This window comes from Siphateles boraxobius, unplaced genomic scaffold (assembly GCF_051911475.1).
Source record: "Siphateles boraxobius isolate OS27281-9 unplaced genomic scaffold, OSU_SipBor_1 12, whole genome shotgun sequence".
In the NCBI taxonomy this organism is placed as follows: domain Eukaryota; kingdom Metazoa; phylum Chordata; class Actinopteri; order Cypriniformes; family Leuciscidae; genus Siphateles; species Siphateles boraxobius.
In genome coordinates this window covers 1898547-1924000 of record NW_027508722.1, presented here as the reverse complement: position 1 = coordinate 1924000, position 25454 = coordinate 1898547, and the positions used below count along the sequence as shown (strand labels likewise).

Genomic DNA, 25454 nt, shown 5'->3' with positions numbered 1-25454 from the left:
GCTAAGAGAGCGTCCCCAAAGAGTCGATTCTCGACGCAGTGTAGAGTTCCCTCGAAAGGGAACTCATCTTTAATGTTTCACAGTCTAATTTTCATCCAAATAAAAATGTGATTTTTGTGGAACAACTCATCTTTAATGTTACACAGTCAAATTTTCCTCCAAATATAAATGTGATGTTTGTGAAAAAACTCATATTTAATGTTACACAGTCTAATTTTCATCCAAATAAAAATGTGATTTTGTGGAACAACTCATCTTTAATGTTACACAGTCTAATTTTCCTCAAAATATAAATGTGATGTTTGTGAAAAAACTCATATTTAATGTTACACAGTCTAATTTTCATCCAAATAAAAATGTGATGTTTGTGAAAAACTCATCTTTAATGTTACACAGTCTAATTTTCATCCAAATATAAATGTGATTTTTGTGGAAAAACTCATCTTTAATGTTACACAGTCTAATTTTCCTCCAAATATAAATGTGATTTTTGTGAAAAACTCATCTTTAATGTTACACAGTCAAATTTTCCTCCAAATATAAATGTGATGTTTGTGAAAAAACTCATATTTAATGTTACACAGTCTAATTTTCATCCAAATAAAAATGTGATTTTTGTGAAAAACTCATCTTTAATGTTACACAGTCAAATTTTCCTCCAAATAAAAATGTGATTTTTGTGGAACAACTCATCTTTAATGTTACACAGTCTAATTTTCATCCAAATAAAAATGTGATTTTTGTGAAAAACTCATCTTTAATGTTACACAGTCTAATTTTCCTCCAAATATAAATGTGATGTTTGTGAAAAAACTCATATTTAATGTTACACAGTCTAATTTTCATCCAAATAAAAATGTGATGTTTGTGAAAATCTCATCTTTAATGTTACACAGTCTAATTTTCATCCAAATATAAATGTGATTTTTGTGGAAAAACTCATCTTTAATGTTACACAGTCTAATTTTCCTCCAAATAAAAATGTGATTTTTGTGGAACAACTCATCTTTAATGTTACATAGTCAAATTTTCCTCCAAATATAAATGTGATTTGTGTGGAAAAACTCATCTTTAATGTTACACAGTCTAATTTTCATCCAAATAAAAATGTGATGTTTGTGAAAATCTCATCTTTAATGTTACACAGTCTAATTTTCATCCAAATATAAATGTGATTTTTGTGGAAAAACTCATCTTTAATGTTTCACAGTCTAATTTTCCTCAAAATATAAATGTGATGTTTGTGAAAAAACTCATATTTAATGTTTCACAGTCTAATTTTCATCCAAATATAAATGTGATTTTTGTGGAAAAACTCATCTTTAATGTTACACAGTCTAATTTTCCTCCAAATATAAATGTGATTTTTGTGGAAAAACTCATCTTTAATGTTACACAGTCTAATTTTCCTCCAAATAAAAATGTGATTTTTGTGGAACAACTCATCTTTAATGTTACATAGTCAAATTTTCCTCCAAATATAAATGTGATTTTTGTGGAAAAACTCATCTTTAATGTTACACAGTCTAATTTTCCTCCAAATATAAATGTGATTTTTGTGGAAAAACTCATCTTTAATGTTACACAGTCTAATTTTCCTCCAAATATAAATGTGATTTTTGTGGAACAACTCATCTTTAATGTTACAATGTCTAATTTTCATCCAAATAAAAATGTGATGTTTGTGAAAAACTCATCTTTAATGTTACACAGTCTAATTTTCATCCAAATATAAATGTGATGTTTGTGAAAAACTCATCTTTAATGTTACACAGTCTAATTTTCCTCCAAATAAAAATGTGATTTTTGTGGAAAAACTCATCTTTAATGTTACATAGTCAAATTTTCCTCCAAATAAAAATGTGATGTTTGTGAAAAACTCATCTTTAATGTTACACAGTCTAATTTTCATCCAAATATAAATGTGATGTTTGTGAAAAACTCATCTTTAATGTTACACAGTCTAATTTTCCTCCAAATAAAAATGTGATTTTTGTGGAAAAACTCATCTTTAATGTTACATAGTCAAATTTTCCTCCAAATATAAATGTGATTTTTGTGGAACAACTCATCTTTAATGTTTCACAGTCTAATTTTCCTCCAAATAAAAATGTGATTTTTTGTGGAACAACTCATCTTTAATCTTACACAGTCTAATTTTCATCCAAATAAAAATGTGATTTTTGTGGAACAACTCATCTTTAATCTTACACAGTCTAATTTTCATCCAAATAAAAATGTGATGTTTGTGGAACAACTCATCTTTAATGTTACACAGTCTAATTTTCCTCCAAATAAAAATTTGATGTTTGTGGAACAACTCATCTTTAATGTTACACAGTCTAATTTTCCTCCAAATAAAAATGTGATGTTTGTGGAACAACTCATCTTTAATGTTACACAGTCAAATTTTCCTCCAAATAAAAATGTGATTTTTGTGGAAAAACTCATCTTTAATGTTACATAGTCAAATTTTCCTCCAAATATAAATGTGATTTTTGTGGAACAACTCATCTTTAATGTTTCACAGTCTAATTTTCATCCAAATAAAAATGTGATGTTTGTGGAACAACTCATCTTTAATGTTACACAGTCAAATTTTCCTCCAAATAAAAATGTGATGTTTGTGGAACAACTCATCTTTAATGTTACACAGTCTAATTTTCATCCAAATAAAAATTTGATGTTTGTGGAAAAACTCATCTTTAATGTTACATAGTCAAATTTTCCTCCAAATATAAATGTGATTTTTGTGGAACAACTCATCTTTAATGTTTCACAGTCAAATTTTCCTCCAAATAAAAATGTGATTTTTGTGGAACAACTCATCTTTAATCTTACACGGTCTAATTTTCCTCAAAATATAAATGTGATGTTTGTGAAAAAACTCATATTTAATGTTACACAGTCTAATTTTCATCCAAATAAAAATGTGTAATAAAATCAGCGTACCTGTTTCTCACACTGGCCGTAGTCTGGGCCGTGGTCGACCTGGAAGAACGACATCTCTCCTCGGTTCTTGGCCATCTCGATCAGACTCATGCCGGTGCGGACCGTAGAGTTACGGGCGTGCACAAACACCATCACCTAAAACACACACATCGGGTTAGGGTGCGTCTGGGCTTTGGAAATCAACAGACTGAGTCAACTGAACCTCATAAATGCCTGAACTCAGGCTCTCTACATTAATGGCCGGCAGAAACTGAGTTTTTAATGGCCAATGTTTATATCCCCACACTATTTCATTTAAAGATAGCAAAAACACATGCATAACAATTGTAGAAACTACCTATTTTACATAATTACTATGTGTATAATTTAAATGTGTTGTATTATTAGGGCTTGCATTTTTATGGGCTGAAATTGAACATGGTTTCATATTTAAGCTGCAAATATTTCAATTCAAAAGATTTCACACACATTTTCATTATTGAAAATTCAATAATCCTGTTTCAGTAGAGTTTCAAACTGTTTCAGTAGTAGAACTGTTTCAACAACAGCATCAAGACTAAAAAAAAATTAAATAAAAAAAAAGGAGTAAACTATGAGGAGTAACTAAAAGGAGTAACTAAAATGAGTAAACCACTTATATAAACTTTAAGTGGATCAAAATTGAGAAATACAGACTATGGCTTTATTTTAATTAGTAGCATCTCTGATTTCAAGCAGATTTATATATTGTGATTTTGTTTTATTATTGTAGAGAAAATTACTAAAATAAAAATATTGGTTGAATCCTGTGGTAAAGATTTTGGTAAAGCTATCTCTAGGTAGTTTAAACAGGGAGCTGCTAAAAAGTCAATACATAATGCTTTAATTCATTCAAATACCCACCTTGCCAATTATAAAAATTAATAATATAATTGAATAATAAAAAAGATAATCCTATATCTCAGCAGATTTCTGGCAGTGCACTGAACTGCTTATCCATACTGTACATTTCAGTACTGAATGAAACAAAAATGAATAAGAAACATTTAGTGAACTTAGGGACATTCTTAGCCAATGCAGTAGTGCTGGGTCAATGTTGTGCTGGGTCAATTTTGCATTTAGAGAGTTTAGGCATTGACATTTACAGTAGAGGCATCCCTTTACCTCAGTACAGATACAACGTTATCAAAACGATTTAAATTCGCATGGATCCGCGGAAACGACTGAAGATTCTGTATTATGCTGCCAGCAAGTCATTTGAAGAGGTCAATTTGTAAAGAAAGGCATTCAAACGTGCATACCAATAGACTTAACACGTAATACCCACCGGTTTCACAGAATCACGTTTTTAAAAATTCTTAAAAGACTCGCACCTTGGAAGCTATTTGAAGGTTTGCGTTCTCGAGACACCAGACACTGCTGTTGTGCGAGTGAGCGTTAAGTTAATAACTAATGATCTTTGCAACGGAAGTGAATCAATCAAAACTAACTTTAGCTGGACAATAACTTTATTCTAGAGCTGCTGTAAAGCCAAAACTCTGTTACATTAATGTCCTATTATCACTGTAAAGCTGCTCTGAAACGATCTGTATTGTTAAAAGCGCTGTATAAATGAAGGTGACTGACTATCGTTTTGCATGGCACAGTGAACAGCACATCTAGATCTGGCCTGTAACTCCTGGATTGGGCAGAAACAGCATCACATGTGCAGAAGGGCAGAGTGTCTGTGTGTGTATCAGTCAAAGGACAAAAGAGGGTTGTAATTTTCCTATTACACTCAGGCTGCCCTTGCAAAGTAGTCAATACCTCAGACAAAAACAATCAATAATAGAAATACAAGACAGTTATGAGATGGTAAAAAGACTCTCTCTCTCATTCCCCTCTCTCTCTCTCTCTCTCCTCACCGTCCTCTCACTGAATGTACTGATGGTGTGGGAAAATAAAATAAATCTGACACACTGTTCTCGACTTAACACATAATATTCAAACATTAACTCTCTACAGAGAGACACTTTCCACCACAATAACACTGTGAATGTAACACAAAAGCACAACTCATTTGGAAACAATTGAGACCTTAAAGATGACACAAACATGAAGTTCCTAATGAACCCCGATTGTTAGTCAATGGAGAGTCAGTCTCATTCTAGAGATCATTTTATTGGACAGAAATTTGAAGATGAGCTCCTGAAGATGAGCCGTCAGGCACTAAACACATCAGTAAATGTGCGATGTCAAGTATAAGAACACATCCGATTTGAGGATTATTAGCAAAGTTTAACCATCATAGAGTGAAAGTTTTTTGCATGTGTTTTTTAGTCGAGTCAGGCACACACACACACGCACGCACACACACATGCGCACACACACACACACACACACACACACACACACACACACACACACACACACACGCGCGCGCAGACAGCATGTGAACGCCGAATTCAGTTCTCTTCTCTTTCTTAAACAAACACGTGCATGCAAAATGAAGTCAAAACGCCCGTCCGGGCGAGTGTCCTCGTAAACGCAGTCGGTTGTGTGTTGTAAACAGAAAGAAAATGGATGCGTGTCATTTATATTAGGCCTGTGCATTCATCTTAAAGGGACAGCAGCTTAATGTACACACAGCTGTCTGCGTCACCAATCGTGATTCGATCAAACAACAGGAGAGACAATGACTTTTGTAGCTTTAACAAAGATACATTGTATTAATTAAGTAATTATATTAATTATATTTAATTTATACTGTGAAGACTGCTATTTTACATTTGGGTATTTAATTTATGTACCTGAATACTGTTAGATTTACCTGAAAAAAATAAAACACTGCTTATTTCAATTGTATCTTTCTTCTATTGTATTTATCTGTGCTTGTAATTTCTTTATTATTTTCTATGCAGATTCACTCCATTACAAATTCACCACAATAATTCTAGAACTATTCAAATCCTCTGGTGAAATTGTTTTTATATCGCAATATATAGCACAGAAAAAGTAAATATTGCAATGTTAGTTTTTTCCAATATTTCAGAATACAACTTTTAAAAGATAATTGTGACTTTATTTCTCAGAATTGCGAGATATAAAGTCAGAATTGCGAGATATAAAGTCAGAATTGCGAGATATAAAGTCAGAATTGCGAGATATAATGTCAAAATTGCGAGATATAAAGTCAGAATTGCGAGATATAAAGTCAGAATTGGGAGATATAAAGTGAGTATTGCGAGATATAAAGTCAGAATTGCGAGATATAATGTCAGAATTGCGAGATATAAAGACAGAATTGCGAGATATAAAGTCAGAATTGCGAGATATAATGTCAGAATTGCGAGATATAAAGTCAGAACTGCGAGATATAAAGTCAGAATTGCGAGATATAAAGTCAGTATTGCGAGATATAAAGTCAGAATTGCGAGATATAATGTCAGAATTGCGAGATATAAAGTCAGAATTGCGAGATATAATGTCAAAATTGCGAGATATAAAGTCAGTATTGCGAGATATAAAGTCAGAATTGCGAGATATAAAGTCAGTATTGCGAGATATAAAGTCAGAATTGCGAGATATAATGTCAGAATTGCGAGATATAAAGTGAGTATTGCGAGATATAAAGTCAGAATTGCGAGATATAATGTCAGAATTGCGAGATATAAAGTCAGAATTGCGAGATATAAAGTCAGAATTGCGAGATATAATGTCAGTATTGCGAGATTTAAAGTCAGAATTGCGAGATATAATGTCAGAATTGCGAGATATAAAGTCAGAATTGCGAGATATAAAGTCAGAATTGCGAGATATAAAGTCAGAATTGCGAGATATAAAGTCAGTATTGCGAGATATAAAGTCAGAATTGTCAGATATAATGTCAGAATTGCGAGATATAATGTCAGAATTGCGAGATATAAAGTCAGAATCCCGAGATATAAAGTCAGAATTGCGAGATATAATGTCAAAATTGCGAGATATAAAGTCAGAATTGCGAGATATAAAGTCAGAATTGCGAGATATAATGTCAGAATTGCGAGATATAATGTCAGAATTGCGAGATATAAAGTCAGAATTGCGAGATATAAAGTCAGAATTGCGAGATATAATGTCAGAATTGCGAGATATAAAGTCAGAATTGCGAGATATAAAGTCAGAATTGCGAGATATAATGTCAAAATTGCGAGATATAAAGTCAGAATTGCGAGATATAATGTCGTAATTGCGAGATATAAAGTCAGAATTGCGAGAGAAAAAAACTAAGAATTCTGACTTTTTATCTCGCAATTCTGACTTTATAACACATAATTGTGAGTTTATATCACGCAATTCTGATATATTTTCTCATAATTGTGAGATATAAACTCGCAATTGCGAGAAAACATCAACAAAATGAGAGGTGATGTTGAGATATTGAAAGTAATGTATGCGTTTAACTAAATGAACTGTTTAGTTCTTTAGAAGACATGCTAACCCACACGCCTGGCTCTGCGCGGATGTCTGAGCGCTGTTCTTCTGTGTGTTTTGGGCTGTATTCTGCCACGGTCAGTACCTGGACACACAGCCAGCGCTCTGGCATTCATCACAATTGTTTGGGCCTGTGGATAATTGGTAGCTAATTAATTCATGATTGCTAATTTAAGAACAGCCTTCCAAAAAACACAAACATGTCCTTGACCACCTGCCAATATGTTTCTCACCAGCGCTCGCCGCAATCTGCTCTTCTCAGAGCACAGAGAGAGAGAGAGTGTGTGTGTGTGTGTGTGTGTGTGTGTGTGTGTGTGTGTGTGACTCTTCAGAAAACAGATTTAATGAGCTGTTCGCGGTGACAAGAGGAACAGTCATAAAATGACAATAAATGACAATGAAGGGCAAAGAGAGGCATGAAGGATGTATCTGACTGTACTGTACTTCAGTGCTCTTTTCAATAATCCCTTCAGGCCACAGGGTGTTTTATTGTTGATCCTACAGAAATACCTCTTTTACTGATATAACTCCCATACTGGAGCATATAAGGCCGAGTTTTAAGGAAGATGCTGCATTTCTAGTATTTGTCAAAACCAATAGATACTGGCTTCGAGGGCTGGGAATTAATGGGGACTTGGTTCAAAAATGCCCCCAAAATTTCTGCTTTGAGGGTCAATTGCCCACACACTAAATTTATTTTGACTGTCAAAATAAGCCGTCTGTGGATAAGAAGCAAGGACTCGTGGGATGTCGTCCTGCAGATCTTCACAGACAGAGTGGAAGGAGACATTTAACACGACAGTCATTCATGACACTATATTCAACAAAACACCAGCTCGTTCCACGCGTCCCACATCATCACACCAGCTCCACGGCATTACACATGCAGATCTTTCCAGTGTCACTTTGCAATGCGATCAAGAGTTTACATGTTCTCAATTCTTCTCAATCCGGATATAATTCTTTCTGGTTGGCTTTTTTATTCTGACTGTGCTACTAGTCCGATTACAAAACGGATTATTAGGGTCCATGTAAACGACGCTATTGTGAAGCTGAAATCCTGATTGGTCATTGTAAAAGTGCTGACAAGATGAGCCATATCCATTAAAAAAACAAGTGTTACTACAGCAAATATAGTGTGTGTCTGGAGAGTTTCACAAACCAGCTGCACTTGATCACATTATAAGCCAAGTTGAAATGCTAAAAATGCCAAAAGACAAGCTTTGACTGGATCATAACTGGATCCCTGAAAACCTGTATGGATGTGGTCTGAGATTAGGGCTGCACAATTAATCGAATTTCTAATTGCGATTACGATTACGGATGCCGCGATTACAAAAGAAAATCCACTCTGCGTGTGTGTATTTAGAGCATAATTATGATATGAGAGGCAAATCACGACTACTTCAGAAAACCCAGCACAATATGACATACCAGGCAGTGACGTAAGTATACGCTGAAATAAAAAGTCTTTCACCTCAGAAAAACGGACTTTACTGTCCTGTCAGCCGTTATACTGTGCTCGTAGCGCGCACTCTTCAATTGCACGTGCAAATGCGGCGGCGCGCGCTGTGTATCGCTTCACTGTATAAAGTGCAAAAGAAACTACGAGCATGCAACGTCATTACAATGTAAATTATTGAGTCACGAAAGAAAAGTAAAATACCAATAAATCACGTGTTAGCGCAGAAGGATTTGCACGCAGGTATGATTTTCATTCTTTCATTCTTTCAACAGTTCTTGTTAGTATTGTGTATTTACCATGGTAACTGTCGTTTCCATAACCCAAAAATGCCACTTTATTTTCTCTTTGAGTTATTTTTTATATTATTAAATGACTGTGGTGGCTCATATCATCATTGTATTAACAAAAACTAGTTTGGGACTGCTATTTAATTGCCTTAGCATAGTCCTAATGTTTTTCTAGTCTTTACTATGAGTCATTCTTACAATTTATGTGTATTTTAAGTAAAGGGGGACAGTACTTGTGTGCGTTAACAATTTTTGTGTACACATGTATTATAATATGGCTATATATATTCAATTTAAATTGTGATAATCGTAATTAATAATCGCAATTACAATTTCAAGGGAATAATCGGCAATTATGATTTTTGTCGTAATCGTGCAGCTCTATCTGAGATATGTTTTTTATGCATGTTTGTTTTCTGGTTTCAGAAGAGTTTTACATTTACATGTAAGAGTCCACAATCTGTGCACAATACAGTACACAGTATATATACAATCCCCCCAAGTTAGTGAATTAAATTCTTGTTTTAACGCAAGTCGCTTGGAATTATAATCTGAATTAATGCACCAACACGTTATAAACAAAGCAACAAATTGAATAAAGACATGAAAGATTTGTTTTCCCCCCAGTGTCACTTGTTAAGGGCACGGTGTATCGACTGATGCGCTTGAGAGGAGGACAGACTCAGTCAGGTCAGGAGAACACAGTCGTATTGATTCATCTGAAGGGTTCACAAAATTCACGTGTTATAAAGTAAGCTTAACATATCTTTGGTTATCCCCATCGTTCTGCTGATGGAGTAAAACAACCATGTGTTAAACACACAACAGAATTACAATAACTGTAAAAAAAATAAAAAGCACAGACAGAAAACAATAATGTATGGAGTCCCTAAAGGGTCATGCTGATGGGGAAAAATGAGATGGGAGGAACAATTATACATGTAAATTCTTTTATTTCCATAAAACTTTGGCATTCCACTAAGAAAATATTAATTCACTCACGTATGCATTTCCAAAGAAACCCAGTGTTATCTCCCAAAATGCAAACGATTTGCAAGAAAAAGGAACCTTAATATGGAAACGCAAATCTTGTGAGAGCGAACACAAAAAGTGGCGATGGAAAACTATATTGCAATGCTATGAGAGTGAATGCAAAGTTTCTTTTGGAGAACGCAACACTTTTACGAGAGAATGCAACAGTTCTATGAGCGAACGCTTAGGTTCTCGTGGGATACCACCCGTTTTGCGAGCAAACATTAAGTTTCAGTTACACTTTATTTCGATGGTCCACTTCGGACATACCAACGTTTCTCTGGGAAATGTACACCGCTTTGTGAGCGCACGCAAATGCACTAAAATATTCATTTTCCTCCCATCAAATATGTTTTCCATCACCACAACCCCTCAGGGACTCATCATTCATCCTGAGTTAACAGCCTGTACGTCCACCTCAGAATGCAAACAAAACTTACAACTTCCCAGCAAATGATTGAGAACCTACAATGCACATTTAGCATACGGACTCAGAGTACAAAAAGGTTTTCTAACACCTTCCACAGAACTCTTAAAGAGCCATAATAGAGAGATAACTTCAACAATTGTGCTGTTTCGAATGGATCATTAGTTGCCAAAGATGAACTAACTGACCAACATCGATGAACTTGCAATACAAATGACACAGAAAAGAGATGTAAATCTGCTCTGCACTCTGTTCATCTTTTGTCCATTTGCATGCAACTTGAGTTTGCATATACAGATGCAATCACTCAACCTATTCATCTTGTCAACGTATGCATAAAGATTGAATTCCATCTCTCACCGGCAGTTCTTTATATTTCACCTCTCTCAGACACCACAGAGTATTCCTACAAAGATCCATAGAGACCTCTGCGGCAAATATTATTTATTAGACTTTTTTCATCATTGCAAAGCTGTGAGAAAGCACAGTGTACAGTAACTGCTGCCTCCGTAAGCGTATTAAACTTCCATCTGCCTCGTGTCTGCCAACCGCTGGCCCGACAGGGGGGCTAAGGGGGCATTTCATAAAGAAAATTCAATCCATCATGCTCCCACATGAAATTAATATATGTCACAGCCACTTCTGACAATTTAATATCAAGCTGAGAGAGACGCTCCCCACTGCACTGCCGCTGAGAGAGAGGCCTACCATCTTTTCAGTCACTTCCAGTTTCAACTCACCAAATCGCTTTCCATTTCACTTATAAATGATTTAGCATTAAGTTCTAAATGCAATTTATTGGTGGGAGCACATTAAATCATGAGTCTTTCAAAAGAACGGATTTTCTCCCGAAAATGTGAGGGTAGGACGTAAACCCGGTAACAATAACTAATATTACATATAGGTCCATCTATGAAATCTAACACACACACATACTCATGACCACTCATGACGTCAATTCTGCATTAATGTGTCAAGCTGCTACAGGGCTCAATGACATGACACATTTTTTTTTTACTGAAGAAAAATCACTATATGCACAGCCTCTCAGAATGATTACTTACACCGGCCCCAAAGCATTTAAAGACTTGAGCTAGACTCGTATGAAAGTCACTGCATTAGTTAAAATAAAGTGTCATGTGCAAGAAAAAAAAATGACACAATAGCCTTCCTCAGAACTAACTTCACTCCTTTAGGCCATTTTTGCAATGACATTTATTAGCTATTTTCAGAGGATGCATGACGTCACATTCCCAAGTTCACAGTGTCCTAGAAGAGCAACCACTGGAGAGATCTTCATACTTTGTTTGGGTCAGTCGGGAAATTGCTACGTCTTTACAGCGGTACGTATATTGCTGGTTACACTTTATTGTAAGATGTCCTCCTTACAGTATAAGTATGCACTTAAAGCGGTAGTACATCACTTATTATTATAGTCCCCCTGTGGTGAAAATCCAGCTTTTAATGTTGTTTATACGTCTATGTGGTGTTTTTAATATGCTTTAAGACAAACCATGTTGAATTCATAAGTCGACAGCATTGCTGAGTATTTTCTCCTTAAAACTGCAGTGAACCAAAGACAGTCTCAAAAACACGGTTTGAAATCGCTGGTGTTTCTGACGTCACAAACTACCTTGTAACCAATCAGATCAACGTGTGATCGCCAACGAGTGGATCTCTGAGCGAGTGAGTGAGTGGAGGCGGGGCTCATTTGCATATTCATAGAACCACGAATACTAAATGAGGCAAGAGTGTCGAGTTACATTCAAGCTATTTTAAGGCATGAAGATTTTTTTTTTCCAAGGAAAATGTCATAGTCATTTTGGTGATCAAAGAAGAGTTTTAAGGGATACAATTATTGGCTACTTACAAAAATCTGTTATTAAGCAAACACATAAGACATCGCTGTTCAAAACTGTCTTATTACCTTTCCCCAAATTGCAACGGTATGCTAATACAAATGACTTATAATTTGAGCTGTCGGGTCCGATTCATGGGAAATGTCAGTTTGGGGTCATTCATCTTTGAGTGGTTACATCACGCTCGTAAACAGAAAGCAGCGGCTATATACTATATAGCGTGTACTGAGGATGCAGTTGCTTATACATTTTTAATGTTGATGGCTGCTTTAAATCTAGAAAGCTCTGAACAGAAATCATCGTTGACATCTGGAGAGTCGCCTGTTGTCAAAACCAAAAAACCTTGAACTGTGAAGAACCTGCAGTCCACAAGGGAAAGCAACAAAGCCCATGCTAAATGGAGAGTATATATCGGCATGGCTTTTGAGAAGTGCCGACAACTCAGAGATCTGAAGATACTGAAGACCGACGCAGAGACAACGTTTTTCCTGCTGAACAGGCAAGACATTTCAGTGGCTCAAGAGGTAGCTATATCACTTTAAATGTGTGATCTAATCGGAGTTAGATATAAAAGTTATGAGATTGTCATAACATGATTTATTTGAAAACATTTACGTTCTCATTTGGTCAGAACAATGAGACAACGATTCCCTGCCATTCACAAGTTTTTCCATCAATCCCTGTTTTATACACTGGCACTGTTAAGCATCTTCTGACACAGCACAGCATCTCCGGATCAAATACCAAAGGAAGATGATGATCTGCGTAAACCAGAAGGAAGGGATAGAAGTTGCTTATGCACAAGTAAGCTAACATGATCATTAAACATTCAACGGAAAAACTGTCTAACGTTATCGAATGAAATGTTGAACTGTAGGTCTCGGGCTGTGTAGTTTTGGGGATGTTGATGGACTCGATCTACTCCGTGTTTTGATGATCGTTCTGAATCCCATCCAGATGAAGTCTTTTACACAAACACGATTTCTAAACCAATGGACAGTGTAAGATTAGATTAGACCATATATACTGCACTTTTGTCCCGGACCAGGACATGCAGTTAAATGTCTAACCTGGCTTTTACAGCAAGAAAGAATACGGACCGCATCTAAAAACGTCCCAAAAAACACAAATAAATCAAGCAGAAGCCGTGAGCTGGAGATGCACAGAGCATTTGCAGGGTGGGAGGTTATGCGGTGGTAAGAGTGGGGTTGTTTGGAGATTTATGAGATTTGGAAATTGAGTTCAGGATAAGGCACAGGGCACAATATACCACAGCACAGCAAAGCCTGTGACCTTCAGCGCTGGAATACAGGAACGATGATTTTCAATTAAACCGCTAAACCTTCCCAAGAAGGCCTTGCTCACAGCCTTTCATTGTGTTTCTCCTTGAGTAGACACTTCCTGAACATACTCGAGAAGACAAATGATGATCAGGAGCAGAGATCAACGACAGCGATACATTCAGCATGTGGACATGCGTAGATGAGGGACACGAGGCTCTTCTCTCACATCCTCCACAATTAGGGCACAACGTCCCATACTGTTAACACTCAGTCCCCTGGACACTAACACCACCGACACATTTCTCACTTACTGCTATTTTTAGTTACTGAACCAATCAACAGATTACATCCAGCAATGGCCAGGTGTGATGTGTGTTGACTTCTGTAGAATTGAGAACTGTATTGGGGGTTTGTGGAATGGACTTGGGAAGATTAGGATTTATAGATAGAGGTTGGGGGTTTAAGGGGAAACATTATATGGCATAAACTTTATGGACTATTGTATTACTTTTATGTGATTTTTGGAGCTTGACAGTTACAATCACCATCCTCTCATCCCTCATCCTGCTGTTTCACAAATGAAACAAGTTGGTTTCCATTCTATCTATTCTATTTCCACACTATTCCATTCATGATGTTCCTGCAAAGCAAATCTCACTAATTAATTCTGGGACACTGTGCAAGACATTTTGCAGTTTTATTTATTTATTATAATTTTTTCTTGCAACAATGGAAAAATGAATGCCAACTTACAAAAAAATCTCATTCAGTTTAAGTTAAACAAGGAAATGTTATTCCATGCTGTAAACTACAAATCCGTTTATATGCCATTAAAAATAACATTCTGGAGAGAATTACAACATAAATTGCTTAATATTAAAGTCCCCCTGTAGTCAATATTGGGCCGCTAAACCTATATTGCATCCCTTTGATCACCAAAATGACTAGGACATTTTCCTTAAAAAATAAATAAATCTTCATGCTTCAATAGTTTGAATGTAACTCGACACTCTTGCCTCATTTAGTATACGCGGTTCTATGAATATGCAAATAAGCCCCGCCTCCACTCACTCACTCAGCTCAGAGATCCACTCGTTGACGATCACACGTTGATCTGATTGGTTACAAGGTAGTTTGTGACGTCAGAAACACCAGCGATTTCAAACCGTGTTTTTGAGACTGTCTTTGGTTCACTGCAGTTTTAAGGAGAAAATACTCAGCAATGCTGTCGACTTATGAATTCACACATGGTTTGTCTTAAAACGTGTTAAAAACACCACATAGACGTATAAACAACATTAAAAGCTTGATTTTCACCACAGGAGAACTAGATGAACAACACAGTGAGTGCTCTTTCTTATCTCAGCAAGTTATCTGTGGTGAAAGTGCATGCGCTGGGTTTATCTGGGTTCACGTAACCATTCAGGCTCGGAGTCGGCAGGCCGAGAACCAGCGTATGGTATGTGCACACATACAAGTCATAAATTATAGGGAAGTTGCTGACCGCTAAAATTACCCTCTTGGCGCGACAGGATTTAGTGACAGATCACATGCGATCCACTCCTATTGGTTGTCGCTCACAAAAGCCGCTCTTTATTTGCATAAGGTTAAAAAAGGTCAGTCGCTGGAAACCGCCAGCTCTAAATTGAAATGGATGGCATGGTTTCCCACAGCACTTTGTAACTAAGGCGGCCGCCTAAGCAACACACGCCTGCCGCCTTAAAGGAGAACTCCGGCGCAAAATAAACCTGGGGTGTAATAACACATTGGTACCGAGTCGACTGTTCTCTGGGATTTGTTTTCATGATAATCGTTTTCAAAACAGTTTTCAAAACAGTCTCGACCAGTTGAACCACGAACGCTGTCTTAGCACGGCGTTAGAGGTTCGACTGGTCGAGGCTGTTACCCAAAGATGGCTCCTGCATGTATACGCGATGGTACTGTCTTTATAAAGTATATTGCTTTGAAAAGTATAGCAAGTATACTGTTTGTGCAAACAAAATGCAGGCTGATATCCAGCAGTGTTTTTAATGTTCGTGCAATCTTTCCCGAATATCCACACGATTTCAAATGTGAGATTGATTTTATACAACAGTTAAAAACAAAACAAAAGGGTAACATTGAGTGATTTACAACATTTAAAACAGTATAGTCAGGCAGTATATTCAGTATAACAGTATAGTCAGTATAGTTCAATGGAAAAGGTGTGACTGCAGTCTAAGTGGAAAAGGGGTACGGCACTCTAAAAAATTGGAGAACCACGGAACTGGTTCATGTTTTTTCACTGAGGAAATTTGCCAGGAAATTAAGGCAAATGTATAAATGGAGCAAGAGGTTACAAAGTTATCTCTAAATCAGGGTTATACAGCAACTGGAATGAGTACGATCACAATCTAACCTCTTTTGTGTCCTTGAACCCCACATTTCAGTCGTAATATATATTAAACATTCTGTTCAATGACAAAAAAACTTCAACATTACCTGGTGACCTGCTCTGATCTGCTCCAGGACCTTTTCATAACAAACCTCCTCCATGTCATGCAGCTGCTGAATCTGTGACGAGAACATAACAATTAGAAAGACTGAAATATGATTCAAAAAGCCATTGTATTTGGCACTGCATGATATTTCTTGGCTGCTGGGTACCTTATTTGTAGTCTTGATGCCAACAAAGCTCTGGCCAAGTGGAACAGGACGGAAACGACTGTCAAAGTAGAACAATCCAATGAAAGGGTTCACATGCAGGAAAGACGCCACATCCAAGTAATTTGGCAGAGTTGCAGAGAGGCCAAGTATGCGAATCATACTCTGGGTCGACTCCACCTAGAGAAAGATGAATACAGGGTTTGGAGAGCGGTTTTCTTTCTCCTAGAGTACAGTATCAAACAGCTGTGATCATACCAGATCTTTCTTTCACAAACCAGGTGTCAGCACACGAGCAGCTGGCTTCTAAAGGCACATTCACATTCACCATTGTTGGGCGAATTTGCACTGGAAAAATCCACAAATTTCAATGGGAATCTACATGATATGGAATTGTATAGGGTGAAAGATTTCCCAATGCAGATTTCACATGAGTTTTTCGAGGACTTTCGCCACAGTGACCAGCAGAAAGTTGCTTGATTAGAGAGTGACTTCTGTGTGAGCTGTGATTCACACACTATTGACAATGGACCTTTCGGATCACACAATTTCACACACATTTCGCTATTGTGACCACACCGGGAGGCTGCATAAGTGAAAATCATCCATAAGTGACATCATTCAAAACATTAAACAATCAGCAAAAAAGGGGTCCTTGATTATAATTTAACTTTTTAACTTTAGCTAGTGTGTAATGTTGCTGTTTGAGCATAAACAACATCTGAAAAGTTACGACGCTCAAAGTTCAATGCAAAGGGAGATATTTTATTTTACAGAAATCGTTTTTTAAGGACTACAACAAACGGGTGTTAGGGACTATAATGAGCTTCTTCCTGGTTTGGTGACATCACAAACCCTAACATTTACATAAACCCCGCCCCCGGGAACACACAACACAAGGGGGGTGAGGCCATGTTGGGCTTCTTTAGAGAAGAGGAAGAGTTGTTGTCGCTGTTTTTTACACCCCAGAAACAGTTTGTCCTAAGGCTGACGAACTTAGAGAGGTTGAAATGTATTTTTAACACTGTTCCTGAACATTATAACCTCAACGTTTGTCTGTGCGCTGCACATTTTACGGATAACAGCTTCCAGAAGAGAGTACAATGCAGGCTATACACACAAAAGCTTCTCCTGAAAGACGGAGCCGTTCCCATTTTGTAGGGACAGTCTGTTGTTTGTGGATTAAGTATGTCTTATTATTTGTAGTTGTATTTTCTATTAACGGTTTCAATTATAAGCTTTATGCAGTTGCTTTGATAGCTATGATGTAAAGCTTTGCCTACGCTAGCTCGCTAACTAACATTACAGTATTGATGTAGTGTTTACTGTAGATTTTGTAATCTCTCGCTTGTAAGACTGTTCACCGCCCCTTAGGAAAATTAAACATCATTTTGTGATCGATTACTGTTTTTATTTCCATCGTTTTCTGACAAATATGATTAAATGGTGGATAACATTATATCGATAAGAAAACAAAAAACAAAAACATACCACTCTAAAACGTCCTGTGAAATCTGTGCTTGCAAAGTCCGTGCTTGAAATTCGTTCAGCACAATCCTCTTGTTTGTTTACAATAGTCAGGGTCTGAATCGGCTTGAAATGGTTTGAAATTGACGCAATCGTTAATATTTACATCTGAGTAGAGCTTATGGTTATGAAAAAGTTTTGACATTTCCCTTGTGTTTAGGGCTGCCAATCACAACACACAGGGCAAGCTAACCAATCACAACACATTTTGTATTCCGAAAGGAGTGGCTTCATCCAAAACGACACGTTCAACCACACTGGGGAGAGAGGAACTGTAATAATGTAAAATATGTGAAAAATAATGCGTTTTTTGAACAATCAAGCATGAAAACAAATTCTAGAACCACACAAAAACAAAATCAAGACTTCGTAAAAGGGCATAATAGGACCACTTTAAAAAAAAGAAAAGAAAAAAGCAGAAACTCCTTAAGGTATCTTTGAAAAAAAAAATGATGTTAGAATGTTGCCAATTCAAACTATTCAAAATATGAGTAAAATCTACAATAGTATATTAATGATACTAAAAATAACTGTTATGGCTATGATGTCAAAACTTGCTACGGCAGCTGGTTCCAGGTTTCAGAGCGAAGCAATTTTTACAGGTAAAATATGTTCTTATTTATATCCAACACTTCAATTATATAATGAAGTGCAGATGAGAATATCTGACAACCGTCACGGTAATACTACTTTTGACAAGTCTCACACTGCCAGATGTGCTATTGTGAAGTTTTGAAAAATAACCAACTCCAAACTAATGACAGTCAGAGCGTCTGAGACCGAGATACCGGCGGTGAGGCTGACAGGGAAGATTGGTAAGGCCTTTAATATGATGCAGTATCTGTCTGTCCGGGTAATCTAGATATCACACCGCTAGTCCCCATTTGTGGCTACAAAGAGTGATGAAAATCCTTCTCGGGCTCAGTGAGCGCTCAGGTCACCTCCGCTAGAGCTGCTGATCGCTCGTGTTATACACATATTCTACTGTTATGTTAGGGATCAACTAAAGCTGAACTGAGGCAAAAGCACTTATTTCAAACACACAGCATTATGAAACGACTCGAATGGAAAAAAGAATACTGTTTTGAGTCAAGCTTTCCCTTACTGTAAAATACTGAGATTCAACAGTGATCGTTAGACTGCTTTTGACACACGGCTTGGTACTGCATGGATTTTACATTATGCTCTAAGAAAATAAAAACACATTAATAGATCTCAGGTCCATAAATAATACAACTACTGTTTGTTTAAGTTTGGGGTTGTAGGTTTTTTTTGTTTAGTTTTTTTGGAGGGGGGTGCATTAAATTGATCCCAAGTAACATACGTATCATATTTTCCACAAAAATATTAATCAGCACGACTGTTTTGCATATTGATAGTAATCAGAAATGTTTCTTGAGCATGCTGAAAATTCAGCTTTGATCACAGGAATACATTATATTTTTAAATATATTAAAATACAAAAAAAAGTTATATTAAATTGTAATAATATTTCACAATATTTTCAGTATTTTTGATCAAATAAATGCAGCCTTTGTGAGCAACTCCAACTTTTTCATTATAGTGTATATTTGCATTCCTCAGAGTAAAAATGTGACTATTTCTCATAAATGTGACTTTATATATACCAATTGTGACTTTAAATCTTGCAATCAATGTTGTCCTTATTTTCAGTAAATGTGACTTTATTCGGTTACACTTTATTTTAAGGTGACAGTTACATTTTACTTACTCAAAAAAAAACCTCAGTAATATTAATTAACAACATGTACTTACAATAGAGTTACTGTTAGGGTTTGGTTTATTAATTATTACTAGTAATTATGCCTAATTTACTGTTATTACTATAGTAAGTACATATAGTAACAGTACTTATGTTACTTATATAGTAACATGTAACTACATCACCTTAAAATAAAGTGTTACTCTTTATTTCTCATTTCTGTGGCTTTAATTCTTGTAATTGTGACTTTAAGGCTCACAAGTGCAACTTTATATCCCACGGTTTGACTTAACTATTTTGTAGTTTAGACTCAATTTTTTTTTTTCACTGGGTTTTTTACTCTGCAGCAGAAAGATACAATACAAACAAAGAGGAACGTTACAACTCAGTGATAGTAAACTTAGTTTGTGAGCTTGTTCAAATCACTAACTACGAGCAGTGATAACACTGATGCTTGCCTTAGAAAACACAACTGAGAGGATAATAAACTCTAGCTCTTCTCTGGAGCTCAGAGACACTGAGTTACATCTACAGTTGCTGGATGTAAACACGTTTCTGGGCAGGAGCTTATAATGATGCTGGCCCGTGGCAGGCAGAAGGTCTCACCCTCGTGTGTGGTCACCCGAGGACAACTCGATCTGTTGTGCTGCTTTACTGATACCTCCTTTATAGTCTGAACACGGGTTCACTTCACAGTGTCTGGCACAAACTGGCACATGACAGTAGACCTGCCTGCAGCTCGCCAATGGGTGTCTCTCGTGCTTCAGGTGACATTTGAGGCATCATGAAACACTGAAATCTGACTTTGCAATGGCTTTATTTTATTTATTTTTTTAGAGATCTCAGCTTTTCAGAACCTTTCGGAAAAAAAAAGTGAAAGAGCAGTAATTATTCCACCTGGACCTCATTGGCTAAACGAGCTTCTATAAATGATTTGCAAGTGATTGGTGACGGGGTCGAAATGCACAGTGAATATTGAATGTGGTTCTCACGAGCCGTGCGCAATAATACTAGTGGCAAGATTACAAAAAAAAACAATCCAAAATATTATTAAACAATATAAATAAATAAAAATTATTTACAAAGTATACACATAGACTACCAGTCAAAAGTTTGGAAAATTAAGATAAAAAAAATAATAATAATATATATATATATATATATATATATATATATATATATTATGGTCACTTTTGTTATTACATTTGCAAATAACTTTTCTATTGTAGCACATTTTAAAAATTCCTGAGATCAAAGCTGAATGTTCAGCATCATTACTCCAGTATTTGGTGTCACATGATCCTTCAGAAATCAATACGCTGATTTTGACATAAAAGGGGAGTAAATTATGACTGAATTTTCAATTTTTGTGTGAATGATTCCTTTAAACCTGTTAAGAGATTCTGTGAAGAGAGACGTGTATGTAAACGACAGACAGACGGATATACAGGTCCTTCTCAAAAAATTAGCAAGTTTATTATTTTCCATAATGTAATGATACAAATTAAACTTTCATATATTTTAGATTCATTGCACACCAACTGAAATATTTCAGGTCTTTTATTGTTTTAATACTGATGATTTTGGCATACAGCTCATGAAAACCCAAAATTCCTATCTCAAAAAATTAGCATATCATGAAAAGGGTCTCTAAACGAGCTATTAACCTAATCATCTGAATCAACTAATTAACTCTAAACACCTGCAAAAGATTCCTGAGGCTTTTAAAAACTCCCAGCCTGTTTCATTACTCAAAACCGCAATCATGGGTAAGACTGGCGACCTGACTGCTGTCCAGAAGGCCATCATTGACACCCTCAAGCAAGAGGGTAAGACACAGAAAGACATTTCTGCACAAATAGGCTGTTCCCAGAGTGCTGTATCAAGGAACCTCAGTGGGAAGTCTGTGGGAAGGAAAAAGTGTGGCAAAAAACGCTGCACAACGAGAAGAGGTGACCGGACCCTGAGGAAGATTGTGGAGAAGGACCGATTCCAGACCTTGGGGGACCTGCGGAAGCAGTGGACTGAGTCTGGAGTAGAAACATCCAGAGCCACCGTGCACAGGCGTGTGCAGGAAATGGGCTACAGGTGCCGCATTCCCCAGGTCAAGCCACTTTTGAACCAGAAACAGCGGCAGAAGCGCCTGACCTGGGCTACAGAGAAGCAGCACTATATATATATATATATATAGAGAGAGAGAGAGAGAGAGAGAGAGAGAGACAGATAGGGATGGATGGATGGATGGATGGATGGATGGATAGATAGATAGATAGATAGAAACACCATTTCAAGAGGTTGTAAAGTATACAGTAAAAGCTTTCAGAACTCGATCATCTCAGGGTTTGTCCTCTGAGGACGATGTGACACTTTTACAGACGCTACACTTTAAAAGACAAGCTGTTTCGTTTAATAAACGGCGTTGCAGAGAGAGCACTTTTATGTGTGTGAGGCAACAGTAATGATGTGCTGAGGAGATCTGTCCCGCTTGCCCGTACAGAAGAACACCGTGATTGAGGAGAGGAAAGTACAGCATAAATACTGTGTACAGAATCAGGGGCCGGTTGCACCAGCTGTGCGTAAGTTACAACTTAGCCTAGTTTTGACGTAAATGGGATTTAAGTTACGACTTACAAACTACTAAATATTTTTACGTTGCATCCATAAGCTCTTCTTTTACCTGACAGACTTCAATTCTTTAGACATATATGATAATGCTGACATTTACACTTGCTTACATTTTAAGAGAGAGAACATTATGTGAAAAGATAACTTTGTTAGCGGCTCTTTAACACCGACCCGTCCTAAAGAGCGCCGCTGTGTGCATCGGTCCATGTTGTGCAAGTCAAATATCAGTCATAATCCATAAACGTACTAATATCTTATGTTTTTTGTATCAGTATTTATTTATTGATCCTTATTTCATTTCAAATACAGTTTCTGAATGTTATTTACACATAAAAACGCTTATGTTATTCATGATCAAGTATCGTATTTAATGGAAACTTATTTTTACCGTTAGTAACGTGAGGTAAAAGTTGTTAGAATGAAGGATAAACTGAAATTCACGGCGATTCAACACAACTTCTGCTCACGTATTTGAAGGCTGCTACTGGTTCATCGAGGCTAAACGTCATATCATGCGACTAAGCATTACTTTACGGAGAGCTTACGACCTACTAGCTACGTTCTGCCTGAACAAATGGTGCAACGGAATATAGTACAGTGTTAGTTACAAACTAGCTAATAGTTACTAAGCCTCTAGTGTGGACTTTACGTTCGAATTTAAGAACGAATTTACGAACGGCTGTTGCAACCCTACCCTGATGTGTGCAAACCGAGAGCCGGAGATATGATTCCAGCACATCCCAAAATATGACGGCAGAATCTGGGTCAAAAGATCCTAAATAATATTCTCTGCCATGTATTTTCTCATGCATGTATATCAGAGGTTCTCAACTGGTCGCTGTCATCCAAAAATGTGTCGCAAATCTTTTCTGATAGCACGGTAAAAATGAGAATGCTAAATGGACATAAAATGCTACCCATAATCGCGCACTTTATTAGGATAGCAAAAATAACTCGCTGTTATTTCCCATGTATTTTGTTAATGAGTAAGTGTGTAAATTCTACACCGCTGGTAAATGGCTTACTTAAAAGGCCCTCGTAGTTTAATGTTGATTACCACAGAAAATAATGGTAATTTAATATTTATTTAAGATGCTAAAATTGTTTATATTGTAAAAAAAAACTAAGGGGGTTGCAGTGAGGAACTTACAATAGAATTGAATGGAGCCATAAACAATACATAAATGGATTTTAATGTGAAAAAAATAGTTTACTTCCCTTTCCAGCATAAAGTTGTGTGTAACTTTTTTTTTTTACATGAGTTTACTTTAGAACAATAAAAAAAAGTACTGTGTTGGGTCTAATAAACAATCCGGTAACACTTTACAATAAGGTTCATTAGTTAACATTAATGTATTTACTAACATGACCTAAACATGAGCAATACATCTGTTACTGTATTTGTGAATCTCTGTTAATGTTAGTTAATAAAAATACAGCTGTTCATTGTTTGTTCATGTTACTTCACAGTGCATTAACTAATGTTAACAAATACAACTTTTGATTTCAATAATATATTAGTAAATGTTAAAATTAATAAATACTGTAGAGCTGAAGTTCATTATTAGTTCATGTTAACAAATGAAACCTTATTGTAAAGTGTTTCTTAATACAAAACCATCTCGACACACAGGAGCTCTCTTATATATGATGCTTTTTTCTGAATCTAATACAACAATCCTCATCCATAAATACAGTCGATGAAGAGAGCTAGTATAGACCCTTCACATTTAACTCAGCTCAAGTATGGCCATGCTCGTCTGTGAGGAGAGATATGAAATCATTATTTAACCATCCCATAATCAATGCTGGTTCCCAAGGGTGTGTGTGAGCGCTATCTTTAGACCGCACAGCTAAAATAAGCAACTGAAATCCTCAAAGTTTGTGATGTAGAAAAGCTTAGCATTTGACAATGTCTGAAGAAAAATGGCAAAAACATGAATTACAGTATAGACGCTAAAAGATTCAACAACCATAATATATCAACCTTGTTTTTTTGTTTTTCCTCCTGACGGGAAAATAAGGCAAGAAACAGTGTTTCTCTTCTCCTCCAGCATCTTTTATTAATGATGCCCCTCATTTCGCTACTTCCACAGGCCACGATCTTGCTTACTGTGCAGAGATCAATAATTCAAAGTCTCCTAAAAACAGGCATACCTTCGAACTGTGTTGACTTTTGGCTCGACTACTGCGCACATACCCTAATTAAAATAAGAGACACGGGGAAACATTTCTGCTGTGTTGTGGCCAGAAATTCTTTGATTTTGTGCCATTACTAGTTTTTTTTCTGTAAACAAAAGACACTATTGTCCGCCTCACTATTTCATATGACAAATAAAAAAAGGACCGTTATGTTTGGTGTATGGAAATGAATAAAACTTACATCAACACTTACACAAAAATCAAACAAATATAGAATTCAATAGTTTTTCAAATCACCAAATTTTTTGGGTTTATTTTGGCTGTGAGAGTTTCACTTACTCAGTTAGGTTGACAAGAAAAGGATAAATGTCTAAAAGGTTTTGTTCAAACAGTTATTGTACAGAAATAATATTTCAAAACACTTGACCTTTGTTTTATAACTATTCAAACAAAACTGATGTCAAAAATAATATATTGAATGCAGAAGATTTATTGCATCAAATTTAAGGACAACCGTATATATGGCTGTATTGTCTGCATATAAACTATTGTATTTATATTATATAAATTATTCAATTTATTTGATAATATTAATGTTTTCAACTGATATTAAATATTTATAATATTTAATCACAGATTTTCCTGTAATTAATCAGGATGAATCACACCTAACATTAAAATGTGTATTAAGTTTTTTATATAAATATTGTAATACATGTTTTAAATTGAATCTTTTTTTTTTTTAATGACATATTTTATCATCTCAATTTCTGGGGATAAAATGAGTAATTATACGCACACAACATATGAGTATAATTGAAATAATATAACAACTTTCAAATTAAGTGAACTTAAAATAATGTTTGATAAATTAATTATAATAAATGTCACATTTAGCTGTGCTTAATATAAAAAAGGTTTATATAATACTGAGAGGCTGGGTTTTTATTTATTTATTTTTTTTATGTGTGTTTTTTTTCTGTTACATGGAAATGTATATGTTCATGTTTATAGTCATGGGTTAAAAGAAAAAAAGAAGAAAAAAAAGAAGAAAAAAG

At 35.9% G+C, this 25454-nt stretch overlaps 1 protein-coding gene across 1 annotated transcript in view; it reads right to left on the bottom strand.

The window, feature by feature from the left end:
* The window catches only part of ascc3 (activating signal cointegrator 1 complex subunit 3), a 255180-nt gene that overhangs the window by 116605 nt on the left and 113121 nt on the right, over window positions 1-25454 (bottom strand). Inside the window, exons 12-14 of the mRNA XM_077206021.1 lie at window positions 16383-16559; window positions 16218-16289; window positions 2953-3087 (exon numbers count right to left, since the gene is read on the bottom strand). Coding sequence (XP_077062136.1) covers window positions 2953-3087; window positions 16218-16289; window positions 16383-16559 — 384 coding nt within the window. The remainder of the gene's footprint in view (window positions 1-2952; window positions 3088-16217; window positions 16290-16382; window positions 16560-25454) is intronic.